A 24,090-nucleotide genomic window follows, 5' to 3' on the forward strand; every position below is an offset into this window, starting at 1 on the left:
GCAACCACTCTGGAAAGCAGTATGGAGATTCCTTATAAAACTTAGAATGGAACCACCATTTGACCCAGCTATCCCACTTTTTTGTCCATACCCAAAGGACTTAAAAACAGCATACTACAGAGATCCAGCCACATCAATATTTATAGTAGCTCAACTTACAATAGCTAAACTATGGAACCAACTTAGGTGTCCTTTGGTAGCTGAATGGGTAAAGAAAATGTGGTGTAGATACACATGGAATATTATTCAGCCTTAAAGAAGAATGAAATGATGGCATTTGCCAGTGAATGGATGGAGCTGGAGACTATCATGCTAAGCAAAATAAGCCAATCCCAAAAAACCAAAAGCTGAATGTTTTCTCTGATATGGAGATACTAATTCACAATAAGCATGGGGCGTGGGGCTAGAGAAGAATAGAGTTACTTTGAATTAGGCAGAGAGGAATGAAGGGAGGGGCGGGGGTATGGAGGTAGAAAGGATAACAGAATGAATTGGACATTAATACTCTATGTGCATAGATGATTATGTGACCAGTGTGATTCTACATCATGTGCAACCAGAAGAAAGTTATGCTCCATTTATGTATGATATGTCAAAGTGCATTCTTCTGTCATGTATAATTAGAACAAATAAAAAAATTATGGTAAAATATGCATAACATTTACCATCTTACCTTTTTAAAATGTGCATCTCAGTGGCATTAAGTATATTCACATTGTTATGCAGCCATTAACATTGTCTGTGCCCCTAGCTTATTTTACTTGTTTCTTTGTAGTTCATCCACATCATGGCATTTGTCAGAGTTTCCTTCCTTTTTAAGGCTGAATAATATTCCATTGTGTGGATAGACCATGGCTTATCCATTCAGTCATTGATGGACATTTGGGTTGCTTCTGCTTTATAACTGTTGTGGATAATGCTGCCCGAACATGCAGTGGTATGAATTTAATAGAACTTTATAAAATACTTTTTTTCTAGGTGGTTGGTTCTGGCTATTGCCATGGTACGTTTTTATATGGAAAAAGGAACACACAGAGGTTTATATAAAAGTATTCAGAAGACACTTAAATTTTTCCAGACATTTGCCTTGCTTGAGGTAAGTTTTCTATCGTGCTATTTCTCTATGTTGCAGTATTTTTTGAAAATATTTTTGTTGATCAGTGTCAGTCTTATTTTGCTACTTACCACCTACAGATTGGTTTAATACCAGTGTTGAAGGGGAGTTATTTTATATAATTGACTTTTGATTTTTTTTTTATTTGCTTACAGATAGTCCACTGTTTAATTGGTGAGTTTTTGCTCTGATTTTATCTTTTCATTATGATTTGCCTTTAGGGCAATAGTTGACTTGTTTTTCTCTTCAAGGAATTGTGCCTACTTCTGTGCTTGTGACTGGGGTCCAAGTGAGTTCAAGAATCTTTATGGTGTGGCTTATTACTCACAGTATAAAACCGGTAAGTAATATAAACATGCTGTGTTCTTGAGCCTGCAGTGAAGCTTTCCATTTATTGATGTCTAAAATATTAACATTTGCATATTTCAGAAAGCAGAATATTTAGGCAAAAAAGAATTGGATTTAAATTTAAGTATCATTCTATGTTGATTTCATGCTGTGATACACTGACTTTGAAAAATAAACAACCAAATTATTGACATTTTTACCCACAATATACTCTTCTCTGATGTTTATAGTGGTTTTTAAAATTAACATTCATCTTCTGTCAGATACCTAAGTGAAAATTTTCTGCTGAAGTTTTTTTTTTCTATTAAAGTGATTCTCTTTGATTCTATAATTGAAGTTGTCAGTATAAACAGTTTATTTTTTCTCATTTAGCATTAGTATTCTTGCACATTCAAAAAGTAAATGTAGTGGGTCTGAACAAATGGAAAAGACTAAATTAAAAGTGAGTTTGTTTTTTTTTTAAATAATCAAAGGGTACAAAATCTCAGTTAAGCAAGAGGAATAAGTTCAAGAGATCTGTTGCACAACATGGGAAATGGTGTTAATTAAAAGGTATTTCTAACAGTAGGTTTTCAGTGTTCTCACCACAAATAAATGCCAAATCTAGGAAGGAGTACACTTGTTAATTAGCTTGCTTTAGCCATTCCATAATGTCTATGTATTTTAAAACACCATGTTTTACAGTGTAAATATATGCAATTTAAAAAATATATATATTTTTAGTTGTAGAGGGACACAGTATCTTTTTACTTTTGTTTATTTTTATGTGGTGCTAAGGATCAAACCCAGTACCTCACACGTACTAGGCTAGCGCTCTACCCCTGAACTACAGCCCCAGCCCAAATACGTGCCATTTTAATTTGTCAATTAAAGCATAATCTTTAAAAAAGGTAGGGTCAAAACACTTAGGGAAAATATTATTTATGGAGGCATGAAAAGAGACAGACTTAATTACTGAATCTAATTAATGGCTTAAGTCTTTTTAGACAAAACAAATACCAGGCCGATGCTGTCAAGACACTGGGCTTTTTAAACCTACTACGGAAACATTTCCCTGCTCGACCCCTCTGACCTTCTTGACAGCCCTGGTAGCCTACTGTCTACTTGAGGACAGATCTCTGGCCTCCTTTCCATTCTGCAGATGCCTTTCTTGTCTCCTCTGTGCTTTGGGACTGGCACCTAACCTCCTCTCCATTTCCTCTTAGCCTCGCTGGCCGCCTGTCTGCTTGGGGACAGATCTCTGACCTTACGCCTTTTTACTACTCCACACTGTTGTCCCTCTTGACTGGTGTGTTTCACTCCACTTTCTGGATCTACCCAGTCCCTAACCACCGTACCCATAGCTGTGAGCACATGCTGCAGGGAGAGGCAGCCTCTTCATTGATTCTGGTTGCTTCCCAACTTAAAAGCAGGAAAACAACATTATCAAAATAAAAGACAGCCCAGACTGTCTCTTCCAGGCCACAGAGGATCTGAAGAAGGAGGGAGAAGAAAGACAAAGATAGGAAAGCCAATATGCACTAGAGAGAGAAGAAATTAAAGTAACACTGCTATGGAGTGGCAAGTTCCAAAGAGGGGGAAAAAAAAAAAAGGATCTTTCCTTTTATCCAGAGAATCTGTCCCTTAGTATTACTTTTTCTTTTTGTTCCATAATAGTTTTCCATTGGCACCTATCAGCCACTTCTTAATTAATTCAACATTTATTGAACACATTTGGTATACTTAGCAGAGTTCTAATTTCTGCATTTACAAAAATAAATAAGGTAATACAAGCTGTCAAGGTACTGGCTATTGGGAAGTGGGGCGGGGGGCGGCAGCAGTTCAACAAGCATTGAATCATGGAACAGATACTAACTGCAGCTGTTCAATGCCTGACACTATGGGATATGGCTGGTATAACACAAATATGATTCCCATCTCAGGGAGCCCAAAATTAAGAGAGAAGATAAGTAAGTGGTAACACAAATGCTTATTTAATTATATTAGTGTTAAGTGCTTTAAAACGAGAGCCCAGTTTGCATTGCAATAACCTAGGGACCAAGTCCTTTCTAGGGAGTGATAAAGTGAAAAAGTGATATGTAAGTTGAACACAGACAGATATACAAGAATTAGCCAGAAGAAATTTTAATACAGATTGGCACGTGTTGTGTTATATACAAATACAAACAAAATACTGTGAACACAAGGAAGGTGAGCAAGTAACTGCTCAAGTGCGAGGAGAGACTTAGGAAAGTTTTCCAGAGGGTATAATCTTTTAGCTGATGAGGAAAGATTTTCTATGGGAAACAATAAGGATTAACATTCTAATCAGATGGAATAATGTGTAAGGACCCAAATGTTCAGAGTATATATTCTGGAAATAACACAAAGTTTAGTGTTACCACAATGAGAAGCAGGTGGGAGGATTGCATGGTTGTAGATGAAGCTGGACAGGTTTCTGAGCTCAGATTGTATGGAACCCCAGATATCATGCTCAAGGTTATAGGATTTATCCCTTTACCCCATTTAGCAACAGGGGAGCAGTGAAGCTTTTAAATCATTAAGATTTAGCTGATTTTGTTTGTTTGTTTGTTTGCTTTGTTTTGTTTTTAAGAGAAAATTTTCATCCATGAGGAAAATAGAGGATAAACTGTTTAGGAGATGGTCACAGTAGTCTGGATAAGAAATGATAAGGTGCTGAATTAAAATAGTCGTAATCAGGACCAAGACTGGGGGGCAGATTACAGAGTTCGTATCATAGTAGAATATGTGTGATGTGTGACTGGATGACTAATAGAATGTTGGAGAGTCCGATTGTTGCCATTCTGCTTTCAAGGAGATGATGGTTGGAGTTACTGGCTGGAGTGAAGGATGAGGGAGAAAAATCAGTAAATAGTTGACCATTCCTGTGAGTAGGATGTACTTAACTTCCATGTTAGTAGCTAATTATACAGTGGTAACTGCCTTAAGTTTTCTGTGTTGCATTTGCCTTCCCCACCCAGTCCATTTTAATAAAAAAACAATAAATAATCAAAATAATTAAGATGTATCTCTCTTTGACAAGTAAGTTCAGGGTTGAACGACACTGGATTTCTCTGTACTTCTGCAGATCCAGAATGAGGAGAGTGTGGTGCTTTTTCTGGTGTCGTGGACGGTGACTGAGATCACTCGCTATTCCTTCTACACATTCAGTCTTCTCGACCACTTGCCATACTTCATTAAATGGGCCAGGTGGCGATGTCTTGCAGTTTAGCTTTTTACCATCCTGTGCATGCTTTTTGTGTGCTGAGCTAACACCCGAGAATTAAAATTTGTGTTGCAGCTCACGATGCCAGAATGCGGTTGTTCTGGTTATTAGCAGTGTTATAACTTGTATTCTAGAAGCTTGATTTAATGATCAGAGGTGAATCATGTTAATATGCATTTTGTGTGAAATTGAAACAAGATAAATCCTTAAGTAATCTCAGAACCAGTCATTTATTTTTCTTTGAAAGTATGATATGTACTTTTGGAATTACATTAAAGCTGTACTAAATATGTGGTATTTTATCTGATTGATTTAAATCATTTTAATATTCAGTCTGACATCCACAATTTTTAACTTCTTATATAACAGTACCTGTTTTTTCTTTTGTTCTAAATAGTAGAGACAGACATTTTCTTGAAATTGTATTAGGAATGTGAACCAAAGTTATATTTTAGGGGTTCCAAATATGTCTATCCTAAACTAGTAGTTCTAAAAACAAAGATATAGCCAATTATCTTTAAAAATATAATTTTTAATATATTATCTTAAAAAGATAATAACTTTTTTTTTTTTTTTGGCTACTTGGGGATTGAACCCAGGATTGCTCTGCCACTGAGCCACATCCCCATTCCTTTTTATATTTGAATCGGAGTCTCATTAAGTTACTAAGACTGGCCTCAAAACTTGTGATACTCCTTCCTTAGCCTCCCCAGTCACTGGGATTACAGGTGTGTACCACCACACCCAGCTCCTGTTCTTTTTGAATTCTTTGGGCAACTAATATTTTACAAAGATATTTAGAAACAAAACTGCTCTTTGGAGACCAAATCACAAACCAGTATAGATTTGTCCATTCCATTCTCTTTGTTGTGTTTATAGTAGTAATAACATAATAACAGCTGGTGTATGCTGGCTGCACACCTGATGCGCAGCTATGAACCAGACACAACCAGAGGTATCGTCTCATGAAGAAGACAAAAAGTTACAAAACTAATAGGTTCATGATAAGTCAGGAGGTGGTAAGTGCAAGATGTACTCCCATCTCTGAGTATGACAGTAGTAGTTAACTGATGCCTTATGTAGAATAATTAGATCTATAGTAGTGATTTATTATAGTAGTAAATAAAAGTAATGTTTTCATTGTAAAAAGCTCAGAAGTATATAGAATAAACATGATCAGTTCCTGCCCAGCCCACAGGCTTCCTTTAGAAGGGAAAACCAGAATTACACAGACTTTTTTAGAAAAAAAAATATAAAAACACAGGTGTGAATTTTCAAAACATAAGTAGGGTGATACTATACTTGGTTTTTGTTTATATCTTGGAGCTCTCTCTTTTTTTTTTAATCAGTACAGGTAAATTTTGATCTCTTTCTTTAATATTCTAATGAACCAATTCTCATTCTAAGTGAACCAGTTCTCTATGGTTGGAATTTAGATTGTTTCCAGTCTTCTGATAGTATAAGTAATGCTTTGACATCCTATATCCAATGCTATATTTCTGTTATTTTTTTTAAAAAACTCTGATATTTGTTAGTTTCAGATCCTCATAAGAGCCTAACACTTTTTCTTAATTGATTACCTTTTTTTATAGCTCATGTATTATACATGTTCAAATATAATAAATTAGAATATATAAATTAAAAAAAGGAAATAGCTTTAAAATCCATCTATACAAGAATGACCACTGATCTGATCAAGGATTATGTTCTGTTATATTGTCTCTCAGACTTTTAAAAACATTCTTTTTTAGACATTTGTGATTTACCACTTTACATATAATAAAATTCTTTAAGATTATATTTTTAGTTTAAATATATTGTCTGTCACAAGAAGGTTGCTCTACCGTTTATAGATGTCTGGTTGATTTTATCAGTGTCCTACATAAATGTATAGCCACTTTTAATGATTGAACCTTTTACAGGGTTGGCAGTTTTGAATGTAGTTGGACTTAGAATGCATATCAATATCATTTTGCATGATAGTCTTTGGGACCTCTGGTGTCTTTAAAAATATTAACTCATGGCATAGACTCTTTTAATTGGCTATATTTACAAAATTTGTTTGAAGAAGGTGACAATGAACCTTATGCATTTTCCTCAGGTCATGCACATTAGTCTTTGATGGTTTGTCTCTGTGCCTTTTGCAATGCATTTGCATGTCTTGCTTTTCTAGAAAAGCACAAAACTGCCATTGTGTGCCTAAGTTTTCTATTTAGAAAAGATTTGTCAATTGCCTTAATGTTAAAAAAGATGCAATGTAAAATCTTTCAACTTTGAAATGCATGTGCTATCATAATCCTTGTCATTTAATCACAATCATAATTACATTTCCTGTCCAAAAAAATCTTAAAAATCTCCACTGTCTGATTATATTTCAACCTCTTTCAGTAATCTAAAATAATAATAGTTTTTAAATTCAAATGTGGAAGCTATTGTTCTCAAATAAAACTTCACTTTAAAAATTGCTTCCTATTTGGCCTACAGACATAATTTAAATGTATTTTGATTCTGCTTATGTGTTGAGGGTGTTCTTGGAAAACTTCACAGAATAGATAATTGTACAGTGGGTTATGTTTTCAAATTCCCTTCCATTTTAATTTCAAAAGTGCATTCCCTCTAAACTATTTGAGGTGACAGTTGGGAATCTTCAAGGAAGTGTTAGATCTTTCTGAATGTGGATAGTTAAATCTCCTGTAAGTCTACCCTCAGAACTTAGTGACATGTAATTTTTTTTTAAAGTACAAGTAGAGTCAGATAAGTTGTATTAGACATTTTCACTGTCTTTAAGGCTTTAAAGAAATTTACTCTAGGAGTGATAATTTTTTTTTTCTATTAAAAAACAGTGTTACCCAAAAAGTCATTTGAGAGCCACATAAAATAAAAAACAATCAGTTTGGGTTTTTTTTTTCCTTGTGAAAAGAATATAAAATTTTCAGTTACATAATTTTGTTAACTTGAGATAGGAAAAGATTGATTTAAATATTGCACAGATAACTATACAAGACTGGTAAGAAAGCAGGGTTAAAACCAAGGAGAGAATAAATGGGTAGAGGAAAGGGAATCTTTTTTCTTTCACCATTAATTCATTTTGGCAAATAATTGTGTTGTTCTTTCGAGCATCACTTATCCTCATAGATTTGTGGTCCAGAGGAATCGGGTGATTTTTAAGTTGTCTCCAAGCTGCTTCAACCATCAAATTTAACTTCTATAAATGTTTCCAAATGCCAGCAGTGATTAAATAAGACACAGATTGACTTGATTTCTTTTTCCATCAACATTTTGACCTTACTTTTCGATGGTAACTGCTGTATAATGAATAACTTGGAGAAAAGTAATTTTCTTTAGTGAGGAAGTGTCATTGTTTTGGAACCCCTAGGCTCTTCCTGTGTGAGACCAGGAGAAAACCGGGTGTTCCCCTCATAAACAAGGCCTGGCCCTCTCTGGGCTAGAGACCTTGCCAGGGGCCAGATGAACTAGTGGTGATTTTGGAGTTTGAATAGAAATTTCCAGCTCTATTTTTAAGCAAAAGAACTGTATATTTCTTTGAATACATAGTAATTTGTCTTCTTTTATTCTGAGAGCAGTTTGAGACAACACACTCCTTAGTAGTTAACTGATGTCTTATGTAGAATTGTTAGTTCTATAGTAGTAATTAGTTTTAAAAATACCTTTTAAGGATAACTGCTGTGGACATTCTAAGGTTTAGATACACTAGGATCAAAACCAGCGTTTTTAACCACTGAACATTTGATCACTAAATAAACAGCCCAGTCATAGGGGGCAAAAAAGCAGTCCCTTATGATCCCATGCACCAAAGAACACACCTTTACAATAATTAAAAGACTGTGTTAAGAAACAAGTAGTGAGCCACAGGGGAGCACACCTATCGTCCTAACTACCCCGGTGGCAGAGGCCAGCTGAGCCATTTAACCACAGGAGTTTAAGACCAAGCAGGGCAACATAGCATGACCCTGTCTCAAAAAACCCAAAACTTTAAATGTATAAAACTATTTCAATACAGTGAAGTAAGTTCGCTTCTTATTTTACTAAGAAGATCTAGCCATTTAGAATGAAAACTGCCATTAGAAAAAAAAGGAGGGATAGTTAGTGAGTAAATGATTAAAGCAAAAAAATGGACCTACTTATGTGAGGTTATTGTAGGAGAGTCTCAATGTTTAAATGCATTCATTTTGAAAGTCTCATGTTATAAAATCCAAAGTGATTCCAGGAAAATAATTCTCTGAGGTTTTTTTCCTTTCTCCAGGTATAATTTTTTTATCATCTTATACCCTGTTGGAGTTGCTGGTGAACTTCTTACAATATATGCTGCCCTGCCGTATGTGAAGAAAACAGGAATGTTTTCAATAAGACTTCCTAACAAATACAATGTCTCTTTTGACTACTATTATTTTCTTCTCATAACCATGGCCTCATATATACCATGTAAGTATATATTTATTAGTACTTGTGTTTAACACATGCTATGCAGAATTTTAGAAAGGTGTCATAATAACCTAATGACTGCTCAAAATACATTAAAATTGCTCAGTACCATGTTTGTTTATAACTTAGAATAATTGAAGGGGGAATGACTTTTTAACTGGCTATGAGGAAAAAGGTAAGTAAATTAATACACAGTAATTGCTTTTTCAGAATCAGTTAAAAATAGATGTGCTTTGTACAATAAATTTTTCTAAAGAAAAAGAAAAACATTTGAAAAGTATGCTGTTTGTAAACATTTGGAATTTAAAATCATTTGTATCTGTTCATTAAGCATACTTGGAAAAATCATCTAGGAGTACTTTTTAGTCTGATTTGTGTTGCTCTGTGTACTAGAAAACAGTAAATATTTCTTTAAATATTTTCAATAATTCAGCCTCTTCACTAGCCTCTCATTATGTTTCAGTAGTTGAAATAAATTGGTAAGACTTTAAACATTTATTTAAATACTAATAAGATCTATTTTTAGATCAGATTTTGCTAGTCATTAGCAGGAAATAGAAGAGAAAAGGCAAGGTTGTTATGTACCTTTTCTCAGTGAAATGATAGACTGATGTAAGTGCGGGAAGAGAGGAAATGAAAGTCCATAGAATATCACCTAAAGGGGTGTGCATAAAACTTAGGCAATACCTTGAGGTCTCTCTCCACCTTTGAAGTTTTTCCAAAATCAGAAGGTACTTGAGTGTTGTCTTCTAGCATTTCACCTAACTCTGTATCCGATTTTTCCATGCAAGCCAGTTCAGGAGGGCTCAGGAAGGTATTCCTGCACTGTCACCCCCTTGCTTTCCCCAGTACCCAGTTAATGGTAACATGGCTTGAGCTGCAGCAGAGCCTGCATGACTTTTCAAAGTGTTACTGAATTCTAAATTCAGACTTGTTCCTCCTGATCATTAGGAAGGGGTATTTCTCAAGGTGTTTAAGTTTTCTAAACACAGAACAAACAAAAACATTCTCAAAAGTTTATTGCATTAAAATGTTTGGATCTAGAGCTTCATAATATGTTTGGGGGTTAGCAATAATATACACTGTGCTTTATTCCAAACACTGCCACATTTAACAGGTTTCAGGCATAAACAATTTAAAGCAATAGCTTATCTTTCTTTGTTTTCTTTTTTCAATTAAGTGTTTCCACAACTCTATTTTCATATGTTACGTCAAAGAAGAAAGGTGCTTCATGGAGAGGTGATTGTAGAAAAGGATGATTAAATGATCCCTACAAACAAGGTGCTTTTTCCAGAATAACCAGGATTACTTGAGTCCAAGTTTTAATAACAAGAATAAAGAACTTCATGAAATATCATGGAATGTATTATTGTTTCTTAAAATATATCTGAGACTAATGGTGTTTGCCAATATTTGTCTTCATATTGTGCCAAGTCCATTTTTTAGAAGAACTGTATAGTTATTATGAGTTCCTGGGTAGATGTTGATCATTTAGAAAATAACTGGGTGTATTACCTGGGGGCAGGGATATTTTTATTTTACTAATTTTTTTTTGCAACTTATGCTCAATGCTTTTAAAATAAATCTCTACAAATTAGTTTAATGATATAACGTTAAGACACCTACAGTGACATTTGTGCAGTATTTATAAATGAAGGTAGATACAAAATTATAATAACTATTAAGAATATATTGGAACCCATAATCTATTTTTTCAAGTTATGAGTAAGGATTTGTGATTAATAACAACATTTTCAAGTGGGAACATCATTTACTATGGTAAGAATTTTGATGTAACAGTGTGAAAATCAAAAATATTCAAGTAGATATCACAGTTTGATAATTTCTTTTTCTGCAATGTTGGGGATAGAACCGGGGGCCTCATACATGCTGAGCAAGTGCTCTACCACTGAGCTACATCCCCAGCCCTAGGAAATGTCTTTGAAAATATTTCTAGGCCATTGAGATTGCTTATTAAGCATTTTTAAAAATTATTTGAATGAACCTCTAAAAGACTTTTTCAACTAGAAGGATTTTAAGAGGTTAGGAAAAAGTAAGTATATACTTTGTCCCCCTGGTAGGAAAACATGTCTGATCATGATGTACCCAGATCTCTGATTGAGAAAGGCTGCTTTATCCCGTGGAATTATCTTATAAAAATCATGTTCTGAAGATCCCTGGTGGTACTTACATGATTCAGTTACCAATTATGATCTGAAACAGACTCACTTTATTCTGAATTCCACTGAATAGCATAAAGTCTTGTAATAAAGCTCTTGTCTTCATGTTTAATGAAAAGATACATTGAGATACTTTACTACTGTTTCACTTCTTAAGTAGGTCCTTTGAAAGTTTTCCCTCATATTATAGTATGCAGATTTACTGACCCAAGTTTAGAGGAAATAAATGTGTCTCTAAAAGAAAAGGAATTTTTTTACATACTGTGGATATCTAGATGTAGTTTTAGCTTTAATATTCTATATTGTTTACATTTACAATCCACACGTAACATTAGACTTCTCAAAATAGCTTGATTGTGTGTTACTGTCTCCTAAACAATTTTTTTTTTCATGTAGAATTTGGAGTTCAGAATAGTTTTTGCAAACTTATTTTAAATAACTTGATTTTTCAAAGGTGCTATTTCTTTTGTTACATTACATTATAATGTTTCCTCTGCAGCTGAATGGGATGAGCAGTACATATTAGTTTACTAAGTCTCAACATGCTACTGTTCATTCTGGTCTTATACTGCTTGATGAGTTTTCATCTTCAATTTTTATATGGAAGAATTTTTCATTTTCCCCCATTTAGTAACTTAAGAGATTCATGTGTTCATTTTATGAAATGCTTGTCTTTTGAAAAATATTTTAAGTCGGACTCCTAAAATTTATACTGATTCACCTGTACTCCCCAAACAATTATAATACATTTCCCCCTTAAGTTGTGGAATATCTTGAAGTAGGAATTGTGATTAACTAATAAAAGTGAAAATTCATGAAACCATTTGGTGACCTATGTTAATATGCTTAAAACATATCTGAACTAAATATTAGATTTAGTTTGTTATCTTCTATAGTCAGCCAATTCTAAATTGTCATTTGTGTAGAAGATAAAATGCTAAATGGTAGTTGGATTTTAAAAAGAAAAAGTATTTGAAATTCCTTTGCATTGTTTCCTATGATGGCATATCCTTTGAATTTCTCCCAATCCTCACAACTTTCAATCATCAAATCAGGACTTGAATCAAATAGAATTTGAATTCAATTTTCTGTAGACTGTGGCATTAGGAAAACATGTCAAAATTTTGATACTAGCAACTTTCAATTGTATTTGGTGATGGTATTTGCTAAAATCTGTTTTTTAGTTTTTCATAGCCTACAGCTTGATATATTGTATTGTGCAATTTTTGAAATGTTCTAATATTTTAATTTGATATTAATATAGTGCATCCCTGATAATTTTAACCTACAAAAAAGCATGCCAAAATAAATGTAAGAAAATAATTTCAACCAAAATCCTTTCTTTGTTACTTGGCATCTGTAGATTTTAGAAGCGTGGTTTTTTTTTTGTTTTTTTTTTGCATGCTTAGATTTTTAATCATCTTTCTGGAATCTCATGGTTTCTTGTGATATATTGTAAGCAATATAAAATCTTTCAATAATCCTTCACACACACACAAATATTTATTTTGTGCCTACTGTATGCCAGCTACCTTTGTAGGAAATTAACATCTTCCTCCGATCTTCTCTCCTCTACCCTACACAGTAAACCTTTATATAATTACCAGGTTACATTAGTTAGCAAATCATATTGCAAAATAATTATTAATGCTTTTAACAAAATACAATGTGTTGATAGTATGAGGTGATGGGGTTCTTATTACATGTGTATCTGGATAACACTAAATAGACACTATTCTGGCTTAGAACCACAAATCAACCTAAAATCAATTAAAAATTATGAGACTGAGAAATTATTAAGGGATCATAGAAGGAAAAAAAACTCTAAAAAGCAACATCTGAAAAAGATTTCAAATAAATATGCAAACTTACAGGCATTTCTCTTTCTTACTCATATAGATTTGGATCACACAGAGTGGAGAGAAAAAAGCAACATAGCTTTGTAGTTTCTAATATGAAGGCATTGAATTGAATGAAAAATTCAGTTTGTTCATATTTTAGTCTAAATTTATAAGATATTTAAGTAGACGTAAGTGATTCCTGTAGATGTGAAGCTTAAAAAAATATATTCTAAAATCTTAGGTTTTTAGTGTTTCAGTTACAAGTTTTTTTTTTGTTGTTTTTTTTCACTTTTTGTTTTGAAATAATTTTAAACATAAGAAAGTTGCAAAAATAGTAAAGCCTTTATGAAGTGAACTTTGCTTGAATTCCCCCACCACTTCGCATATTTGCTATATATAGCATTCTCTCGCTCTCTCTCCAAACTATGTTGTGAACTATTTGAGAGCAAGTTGAAAACATAATTCCCACGTTTTCTAAGTGTGTATTTTCTAAGAACAAGCAAGGACATTATCTGACTTTGATGTTGTAGAATTTTAAAAAATATTTTGGTTTTATAGTAATACCTAGGTAATAAAAAATATTTTAGTTATAGATGGACACAATAGCTTTGTTTTATTTATTTATTTTTTTATGTGATGCTGAAGATCGAACCCAGTGCCTAACACGTGTGAGGTAAGTGATCAACCACTGAGCTACAACCCCAGCTCCAATACCTAGGTATTTTAATAATAGTAAGTTTTTGTTCTAATTTATAGGAGTTTGTTTGTGAAATGAGACATGAGGATTTTTTTTAACCAGATTAGTATGCCTGTGCTGAGATACATGAAGATCAATATCTGTTTTTTAGTGCTTAAAAAGCACTAAATTCTTTATACATACACAGTTTCCAGGCATATTATTAACTCTACCTTTATATTGACTTTTATGCCACTAGATTAGACTGTGATTAATTAATGTACTTTGATTTTGCTTAAAAAATTTTAACTACATTTGGTTCTACATTGCTGTACACTCTTACCATGTTATTGTGTCTTGCTGAAATTATATATAATGCAAGATTGAGATTGCTGTAAAAATTCTTTTATTTCTTGTTTCATGATAGTGACTTACTCTTTTTTTTAAGCAATTTGTACAATTTAAATATTTGAAATAATTTTTAAAACCACTCAACACTCTGTGGCTTAACTTTGAGGATAATGATTATAGAAAAGTAGTTTTCAGACCATCGCTTTTATAAGAATCATCTGAGAACCCCAGAGTCCTTCCCTTAAAGATTTTAGATCAATGACTGAGGCTGAGAAATCCACATTTTTTAGCAATTTACTTGGCAGCTCTGGTGGAGGCAGTTTGGTTGTCTAACCCTTAAGAAACAGCAACAGAGAAAGGTCAAGGGCAGGAGAGATGATGTCTTCCTAATGCCATAGTCAATGTACCTAATAGAATTGAAAAGAGTCAGTATTTCTTTAGTCATTCCTTTTTGTTTCTTATCAAAACAAACACTATAGTTTTATACCTATAAAAAATAAAAAACATGATATTTACATCCTATGAAGTAAGATATTTTTTAGGTGCCTTTTCAGTATATTTTATGCCCATACAACTTATCACATTCACTTAAGCATAAGAGAGAGAATAATAGTAAAATTGTACTGGATTTAATAATAACATGAAATAATGGACATTATTATGGTTAGCTCTGTTAAAAGATTTTTGTATAGTGCTATTGTTAATTGAATAGAACTTCCAATACTTTTAAAAAATAAGCCTCCCCCAAGACACACACATCTTAGAGGAATGTATTCAAGGTTGTGGGAATTGTATATGCTTCTGTTTGGGAGAAATATTCATGACAAAATAATGATTTGTTTTCCTGGATGATTTTAAATTTAATCACATGTTGATTAAAATAGATTTGTGGCTAAATTAATGTGTTCAGAAGCTGGTTTTATTGAGTTAAACTTTAACTGAAGTTTATTAAAACGCTTAGAACAGAAATTAATCTGAAGAACTGAGGAAATGGAATTATTAATTTACGCTAAGTCTCAGGAAGAGAAAATGGCAATTTTCAGCTCAAAGAGCATGCATTTTGTGACATCAACCTTTCTCAAAGCCGCAACTTTATTACTTGTATATGTAGCATTAGTTTCAAAATCCGGCATTTTTTAATTCCAAAATTAACATATCAGATATTTTATATAGAAACTGAATTCAAGGCATTAAAAGTGGTTTACATCTTTTATGAAAATTTAAAATTTCAGAAAGTTCAAAATTTCAGAATAGGTTTTATTGCAGTAGAGGTGATATTCTCTGTAGTAAGTTGTATAAAATACAGTAACAGGTTGGTAACAAAAGATAAATATGAACATAGCTTGTAAAAAGGCTTTTTCTTTGCTATTTTTAAACTTTTTATATTTTTATTTTTGTACTATAATTATACATAGTGGGATGCATTTTTACATGCACACAATTTTTGTACATGTACACAACTTAACAGTATAATGTGGTCAGTATTTTTCCCCAAGGTCTCTCCTTTCCCACCTCTCCTCTCTCCTCCTGGTCCGTTTCCTCTACTGGTCTTCCATTTTCATGAGATCTCACTCCTGCCATCTTTCTTTTCCCTTTTCCTCTCTAGCTTTACGTTTGAGAGAAAACATAACAACCCTTGACTTTCTGAATTTGCTGATGTTCCCTAACATAATGAGCAAGATGTGGGGGCACATTTCTGTAATCCCACCAGCTTGGGAGGCTGAGGCAGGAGGATCACAGGTTTAATTTCAGCCCTGGCAACATAGTGAGACCCTGTCGTAAATAAATAAGATTTTTAAAAAGTCTGGGGATGTTGTTCAGTGGTAAAGTGCCTCTGGTTCAATCTCTAGTACTGGGGAAAAAATACATATATATATATGGATTAGGGTTGGGGGTGTAGCCTAGTGGTAGAATACATGTTAGTACTGGGTTTGATCTCCAACTCCCCCCCACCCCCCACCCCCCAAAAAAATATATGGATATATTTCTTGGGAAACACTAACAAAATTTTAAAACTTATAAACTATCTTAGGATGTTGATATTAGGTTTGGATGGCAGGTTTTTAAAAATTTTCTCATTAACCATACTTAGTCCTAGAATGAGGATGTTCTGAGGTTTGGGAGTAAAATTTGTGTAAGATTCAGGAAAAAGTACTCGACTGTTTTAAGCCTTCAAGTCCTCATCTGTAAAGTGGGGAAGGTAGTTGTCTGAGGAACAAATGGGACCCATCTATAAATATGGATCACAGAGGTTGGCAGACATAAGTACCCAATAAGTATTACTTGTTATTAAGGATATTGTTGCTTTTAATGGTTTTATAATAACTTTTATCAGGTGAGATTTCTTAAATCATATCAAACCCATTTCTTGGGAAGAATTTAGCATTAGTTATGGAGGATGGTTTTGGTTATAGGTTTTTGTGCTGTATTTGCTACTTCCATTAGTTTGAAGTATTGCCTATATTTAACTATTTTCCATATCTATGTTTTTGTTTTGTTTTGTTTTTGGAACCTAGGGGCACTTAACCACTGAGTCACATCTCCAGCCCTTTTTTATATTTTATTTAGAGACAGGGTGTCCTGACTTTGTGTAGGACCTTGCTAAATTGCTAAGGCTGGGCTGGGCACAGTGGTGCATATCTGTAATCCCAGCAGCTCAGGAGGCTGAGGCAGGAGGATCATGAGCTCAAAGCCAATTTCGGCAAAAGCGAGGCTGCTAAGCAACTCAGTGAGACCTTGTTTCTAAATAAAATACAAAATAGGGCTGGGGATGTGGCTCAGTAGTTGAGTGCCCCTGAGTTCAATACCCAGTATTAAAAAAAAAAATTGTTGAGGCTGGCTTTGAACTCCCGATTCCCCTGCCTCATCCTCCCAAGCTTCTAGGATTACAGGCATGCGTCACCAAGCCCAGGTCTTTTCCTTATCTTGAATTACAAGTCTCTAGCTTTATTTAGTAGAATAGTGGAAAAGATCTACCTATAAGTTGGTCTCCTTTTGTATATATGCGGTACCTGCTGGTCATAATTTTCACTGTATTTCAAATAAGACAGAAGTGTAATGAGAGATTGCCTAGTCATCGTGGCTCCCCTGGGAGGGAAGAGGGGCCTTTGCTCTACTGACAGGAGTCCCGGGGATGGAGCATGTGACTGCTGTCTACAATAGGAGACCCTTTTAGAGAAGTCTATTGTGTCTGCATATTGTTAATAATTTGTGTGTATGGTATTAATAGAAGAATATTAAAGTTTTATAGGTTTCTCAAATGAGAAGTTCATTAATCAGAATATTGTGAAATAATCTTATTCAGAACTGCTTCATTAATTTACCATCATTAACAATAAGATAATTTTCTGAAATACTTAAGCTTATCGTCTAAAGGCCCTATTTAGCTAGGTGTGGTGGGCACATCTGTGATCCCAGCTGTTCGGGATGCTGAGGCAGGAGGATTGCAAGTTCAAGGCTATCCTGGCGATTTAGGGAGACCCTATCTCAAAATGAAAAATAAAAAGGGCTGGCAGTGTTTCTCAGTGGTAAAGCACCCCTGGGTTCATTTCCCAGTACCAAACAAAACAATAAAGACCCCATTTAAAAAAAATAGATGTAAATCCCTTTCATCCTTGATGGTATGTGAAATATAGATTTCAAATTACCATTTTTCCCCCTAATCTGAAACACCAGATGATTAAATTGATTAGAATAAAGTCAAATGGTCTGGCTGTTGTGGTTATATGCTTGAAAATTCCCTGGTTTTAGTGGGAACATTGGAGTTTCTATTGGCTGTCAGAAAAAGCAAAATTCAAATGATGAATGACAGAGTTGAAAAAGTCTTAAGTTGCTCTTTAATTATTTTCTTCACCCTAATTCTTAGGGCATTAATAACTCTTTCATCTCTTTCTCTTCACCCTCATACTTATATGGAAACACACTCATACAGGTGGTTAAATAAATGTGATTAATCTATGCATACTTTATTATTTTACTATTTTTATCACAGTGATTGGACGTTAATGTAGATACATATGTATAATTACATGCTGTTTCATAGTATGTATTTCTCCATTGATAGGCATTTTTGCTTATGGTTTATTGGTAGGTACCCAAAAAGTAGCCATGTGTTATAAAGTGGGGGTGATAATTATATCAATATAACTTTGATCTGTCCACTGAAATACATTATTACTAAACCATCTATTATTTATCTCATTTTAAAATAAAATGAGATATATACTATTACAAATATTACAAATAAACATTTTGACACTGAATTAGTCTCAGGTTCAGTAACAGGCAAAGTATCTCATCACTTTGTACAGGTGGAGATATATATATATATATATCTTACATATATATATATGTAAGAGATTGTTAAGTGTAGAATTGTTAGATTAAAAGGAACATGTCATTATTTTTTAAAAAAATTTGTTTGTTTTTAGTTACACATGACAGTAAAATGGATTTTGACATATTATACATACATGGAGCCTAACTTCCCATTCTTCCGGTTGTACATGATATGGAGTTATACTGTAGAACACATATTTTAAGTTCTAGTAGGTGCTGCTAAATTATACTCCAAAAAAGCTGTATCAGTTCAAACCTACAATAAAGGCATGGGAGTACATTTCTTCATAGTACACTAACCAATGTAAATGTTTTCATCATTTTCCAACCTGTATTTATCTGATTATTAAAACTGAACAAATTTTAATGTTTATTGATTATTTGTGTATTTTTTTTTCCTTTCTGTGATTTGTTCACCCACAATGTCTGCCCACTGTTCTCTGGAATCTCAGTCTTTTTAAGTGGTTTACAGGTGAATTTGTAAGTTGTGTGTGTACATTCTTTGTCATGTTTTCTGACTGGTGCTTGCATACAGCTTTGTTTATGATGCCTTTTGTCTTAGAGGGCATTCAGGATTTTGTGTACAGAATTTTCCGTCTTTCCCCCGATTTTATGTTTTGCTTATGAAGACTTAGACAACACAAAATCACAAGTACACTTTCTTCTATTGTATTCTTTATGTCTGGTTTGGTTTCATTTGAATTTTTGAATGTTTATTGTGTAAGGCAGGGATCTACTTTTATTTCTGCCTCCAGAGATCTCACATTGTTCTAACAGCATTCACGGATCATGTTCTCTCTTCTCCCACCTGAAGGAAATGCTGCACATTGTATATTTCAGGTCATTTTTCATATCAAGGTTATGTAGATGTCCATTCACTATTATGGGAGAAGGAAAGATATTCTTAGACTTGTCGTGCATGTATGGGATTTGTGTGCTTCTGTTCCTACTCTTTCCTCTATTTTTATCTCCATGTCTCTTCCAAAACAGGCATAAGTCTACTTTCACTCAGTTAATATATTTGGTGGAGGTAAAATAGGTAAAGATCCATTTCTGATCTATTTGCTGGTTATTTTTCCTTATTGTAAGGACCACCCTCAAAGATAAACGGATATAGTGCTAGGAAATCTTTGTGGCCTGCAAGGAATGATATGTTTCTTGTAGTGAACACTAAACCTAAAACATATTGTATAAAGAAAAAATTTAATAATACTATAGGTTATGAGCAGCATAAATTTACATGTTAATTGCCTTGGTGATCATTTTTCTATACTAGCTGTATTTTCTATGAAATCCATTGTTATCTACTTCTCCAGTTCAATGTATTTTTCTTATAAATCTGAAGTTTGATAAAGTGAAATAATAATTTATAAACAATGAAAATATTGTGATCATAGATGAAGATAAACATCTTAAATTTATACTCTTAAGGATTGAGTGCCAGAGTTTCTAAGAGAGGATATTGGATCCATATGCACCTGAAGAAGCCTCAAGAGAGGTTAGAAAGGGAATCCTGGATGTCTCAAAGGTACCTCATTTCCTTAAACTCTTGCATAGAGAATAAAAGGGAATTTTCTTAATCTACTAAACTATTATCTCTACCAAGTCTGTAGTAGCTATCATACTGAAGAGTGGGATATACTGATGGTTCTCCTTCTTGTAACAAGTGTTTTCTCTATTGAAGTCAATCTTGAGGAGGTCCTGACTAATGAAGTAAATTGTGGGGTGGAGTCTAAGAATGAGGAAGAAAGAGAACTGTCATTATTTGCAGATGATACGGTGTATGTGGAAATAGTAGATAATTCATAGGAATCTACAGATAAATAGCACTAAGAAGTGAACTTAGCAAGTTTACCGAATATAAGGTCAGTACAAAAGTATGTTCCATTTATTAGCTACAACCAAAATGATACATAAAAATACTGTTTACTGTGGCAGTAAAAACCACTTAGAAATAAAGTTAACAAAAGATAGGCAAATTTCTACATAGAATCTACAGAGTAGTTAAAATGGAGAAAACAAATAGAAAAAAAAATAGAACATGTTCATAGATGAGGCAAATATTGTTAAGAGAGTTCTCTCCAAACTGATCTATAGGTTCAGTGCGAATCCAGTTAAAGTCCCAGGAACACTTTTTTATGTATATAAATTTTCAGATTCTACAATTTATATTGAAGTGCATAGGGACAAGAATAGTCATGATGATCTTGAGGAACTTACTACAATTTTACAAGATTAACCAAATAGCAAGCCTTATATTATGCGTCAGCCATTAAGATCCTATGGTATTTGGAGCAAAGATGGACAAAAAGAATCTGGAATAAAACTATTATAAAAGTTTTATTTATAATAAGATGATCTTCTCAATAACAGTGCTAGACCAACTAGATAAACTAGTAGGGAAAAAATACGAACCTGATTTTCTATCTCATATCATACACAAAATTTAATGTGATATAAATCTAAAGGCCTAAATTTGAAAATTAAAACTCAAACTCCTAAGAAGAAAACACCGGAGAAAATCTTTATGACCTCAGGATCATAAAAAGATTTCTCAAGCAGAACACAACACTAGGCGCAAGAGGAAATAAACAAATTGGGCTTTATTAAAATGAGGAGCTTCTGTTTATTAGCAAACTTCTTTTCTCTACAACTTGGGAGAATATCTGCAGTACATAAGCCCAATAAGGGACTCCTATCTAAAAGGAAGAACTATAAAATCACAGAGAAAAAGAGTTCAGTAAGAGCATGTGCAGACTTCAATAAGCATATGAAAATCTACAAAATCATGAGCTATCAGATAAATGAAAACTAAAATGTCTAAAATTAAAATTTACTATGAAGATGTGGAACAACAGGAACTCTCGGTGTATGGCTGGTAGAAGGGTGAGTTTGGAAAACTGGCAACATCTGTTATAACTATATAGATGTGTCTGCCCCGAGAGCCAGCAGTTCTGTTCCTAGATCTGTACCCAAGAGAAACGGTGTATATGTCCACAAAAATATGTTTAAAAGAATACTTAAAACAGCATTCTTTACTGTAGACCCAAACTGAAGACAACCCAACCATCTATCAAGAGTAAAGGGTATGGTGGTGCATGCCCATAATCCCAGAGCTCAGGAGGCTGAGGCAGGAGGTTTGCAAGTTCAAAGCCAGCCTCATCAACTTAGGGAGGCCCTGTGTCTCAAAATATAAAAATGACAGGGGATGTGGTTTAGTGGTTAGGCGCCCCTGAGTTCAACCCCACCCCCCAGTACTAAAAAAAAGAAGAAGGCACATTCGGAATGAGTTCAGTTAAACAAAGCTCAAAAAGCAGGCAAAAGTACGTTATGATGACTGGAATCATAATATGGTGACCTTTGGTGGGGGGAATCCTTGACTAAGGAGGCATAATGTGCTAGAAACATTCCAAATCTCGATGTGGGGTAGCTCAGGGATATCCCAGCTTTCTTCTGTAGCATAACAGATGACTACAAATTTAATGGCTTAAAACAACATGAATTTATTGTCTCATGGTTCTGTAGGTCTGAGGTTCTAATTGCTCAGCTGGTTTTTTCTGCTTAGGAACTCACAAGACTGACGTCATCAGTTGCCCTGGACTCTGACCTTGGGACTCTGAGGGAAAGTTCAGTTCCACACTCATACTGGGTTTTGGTGGACTTGAGCTTCTTGCAGCTGCAGGCAAGGCTCTCCATTTCCTTGCTGAGTATCAGTTCAGGGCTGCTCTGGGCTGTTCCAAGTCACAGCATTCCTTCTCATGGGGTCCTGTCCATCTTCAAAGCGGCTATGGCTCATCAACAGAGTCATTAGTTGTAACCTATTCACAGACATGACACCAGGAGGTGAAGGGCATGGCGTCCAAAGTTTTGCCTACCACAATAGTTATATACAGGTATAAAAATTCATTCAGTTGGATCCGTAAGACATATATATTTCACCTTATGCATATTGCATTAAAATAAAAATTTAGGTAGTATAAGTTAATATATGGAAAGGAAAAGGAGTTGGGTAATGAATGAGGGAATGGGCATTTTTGAGCTGGGACTAAAGAACAGTTAAGGCAAAGACATGAAATTAGGGGCAGGGCCAGGCGCAGTGGTGCACGCCTGCAATCCCAGCGGCTCAGGAGGCTTGAGGCAGGAGGATCGCAAGTTCAAAGCCAGCCTCAGAAAAAGTGAGGCGTTAAGCAAAATCGGGCTGGGGATGTGGCTCAGTGGATTGAATGTCCCTGAGTTCAATCCCCAGTACCCCCTGCCCCCTAAAAAGAAAAGAGAGACATCCTGCTATCAGGAAAAAAAAAAGGAGTAGAGATGGGTGTAATAAAGACTGCAGAAATTCAAAAAGAATCCTCACCAAATGAAAGGTAGCATTCTGGTGTGTAATGGAGACTTGCAGCTGTCTCACAGATCTGTTCTCTACTTTTATTGTAATTGAACCTTTCAGTTTTCACTTGGCACTAAGAATAAAGATATTTTTCCAGTCTCTTTTCCAGCTTGGCATGGCTGTGTGACTAATTTCCAGCTAATGGAATGTGAGTAGAAATGACACATGCAACTTCCAGTAACCAGGCTCTCCTTGGAATGTGGACGTGATGGCAGCCATCCATCTTAGAACATGAGAGAGCCTGGAACTCCCCAGGAACAGCAGAGCAGTAGAATGAAGAGGTGTGGCTTGGCACTTCTGGGAAATAGCTGCAGGGCTGCTGAATGCAGCTGTGTAGGGGTACACAGTGGGTGCCATTCCCATAGACCACAATGTGAATAGGGCCCCACAGGATTGTATAGTGCACATCCTGCACAACCACACATGGCACCCCAGAGCCACCTGTGCAGGTAGGACAGACTTAGGAGTAAGGCTTGGGAAGCTTACCCTTGAAAACTAAACTACTGTAATTTTAGATCACTGGTACAGCTCCCGAACTTATATCACAAATAAAACAAGGTTCTGAATCAGAGGTAGTAACTGGGTGCTTTAGTGTCTGCTAGCAAAGAAAGGGGAGTCAAAAAGAGTGGTCATCGAAGGACAAGGTGGATTTAGGGTTTCTTGGGTGAATGCTATGTGCAGAACTCTGGTAAGTTAAAGCTCTGAGGAATATAAAGAAAGGATATTTCCTGCCCTTCAGGAAATTGCAATTTTGGAGGAAAAATATATTTATACCTATAAATGAGGATTTAAGGGACTATAACCCTCAAGGAATTTATAATCTAGTGAAAAACATACATTTACACCAATAACTTTTTATTTTTTGGTACAGGGATTGAACTCAGGGGTACTCGACCACTGAGCCATGTCCCCAATCCTATTTTGTATTCTATGCAGAGACAGGTTCTCACTGAGTTGCTTAGTGCCTCACTTTTGGCTGAGTGGCTTTGAACTCATGATCCTCCTGCCTCAGCCTCCTAAGCCACTGGGATTACAGGCATGTGCCACTGCACCAGACTACACCAATAACTATTTTATTATTAGTGCTGGGGATTGAACCCTGGGCCTCATAGATGCTAAGCTCTTGCTCTACCACGGAGCTACACCTCCAGCCCTGTAACAATAATTTTAATATACAGGAGTGCAGTAA

At 34.7% G+C, this 24,090-nt stretch overlaps 1 protein-coding gene across 1 annotated transcript; it reads left to right on the forward strand.

The window, feature by feature from the left end:
• The first annotated feature begins 458 nt into the window (after positions 1-458).
• Hacd1 (3-hydroxyacyl-CoA dehydratase 1) lies at positions 459-10,488 on the forward strand. The gene is made up of 6 exons (XM_015483283.2): positions 459-1,096; positions 1,270-1,288; positions 1,366-1,454; positions 4,551-4,672; positions 8,953-9,131; positions 10,312-10,488. Exons 1-6 carry the CDS (start codon positions 1,001-1,003, stop codon positions 10,392-10,394), a joined length of 588 nt encoding a protein of 195 aa, XP_015338769.2. The 5' UTR covers positions 459-1,000; the 3' UTR covers positions 10,395-10,488.
• Positions 10,489-24,090: the final 13,602 nt, after the last annotated feature.

This window comes from Marmota marmota, unplaced genomic scaffold (assembly GCF_001458135.2).
Source record: "Marmota marmota marmota unplaced genomic scaffold, marMar, whole genome shotgun sequence".
Taxonomy (NCBI): domain Eukaryota; kingdom Metazoa; phylum Chordata; class Mammalia; order Rodentia; family Sciuridae; genus Marmota; species Marmota marmota.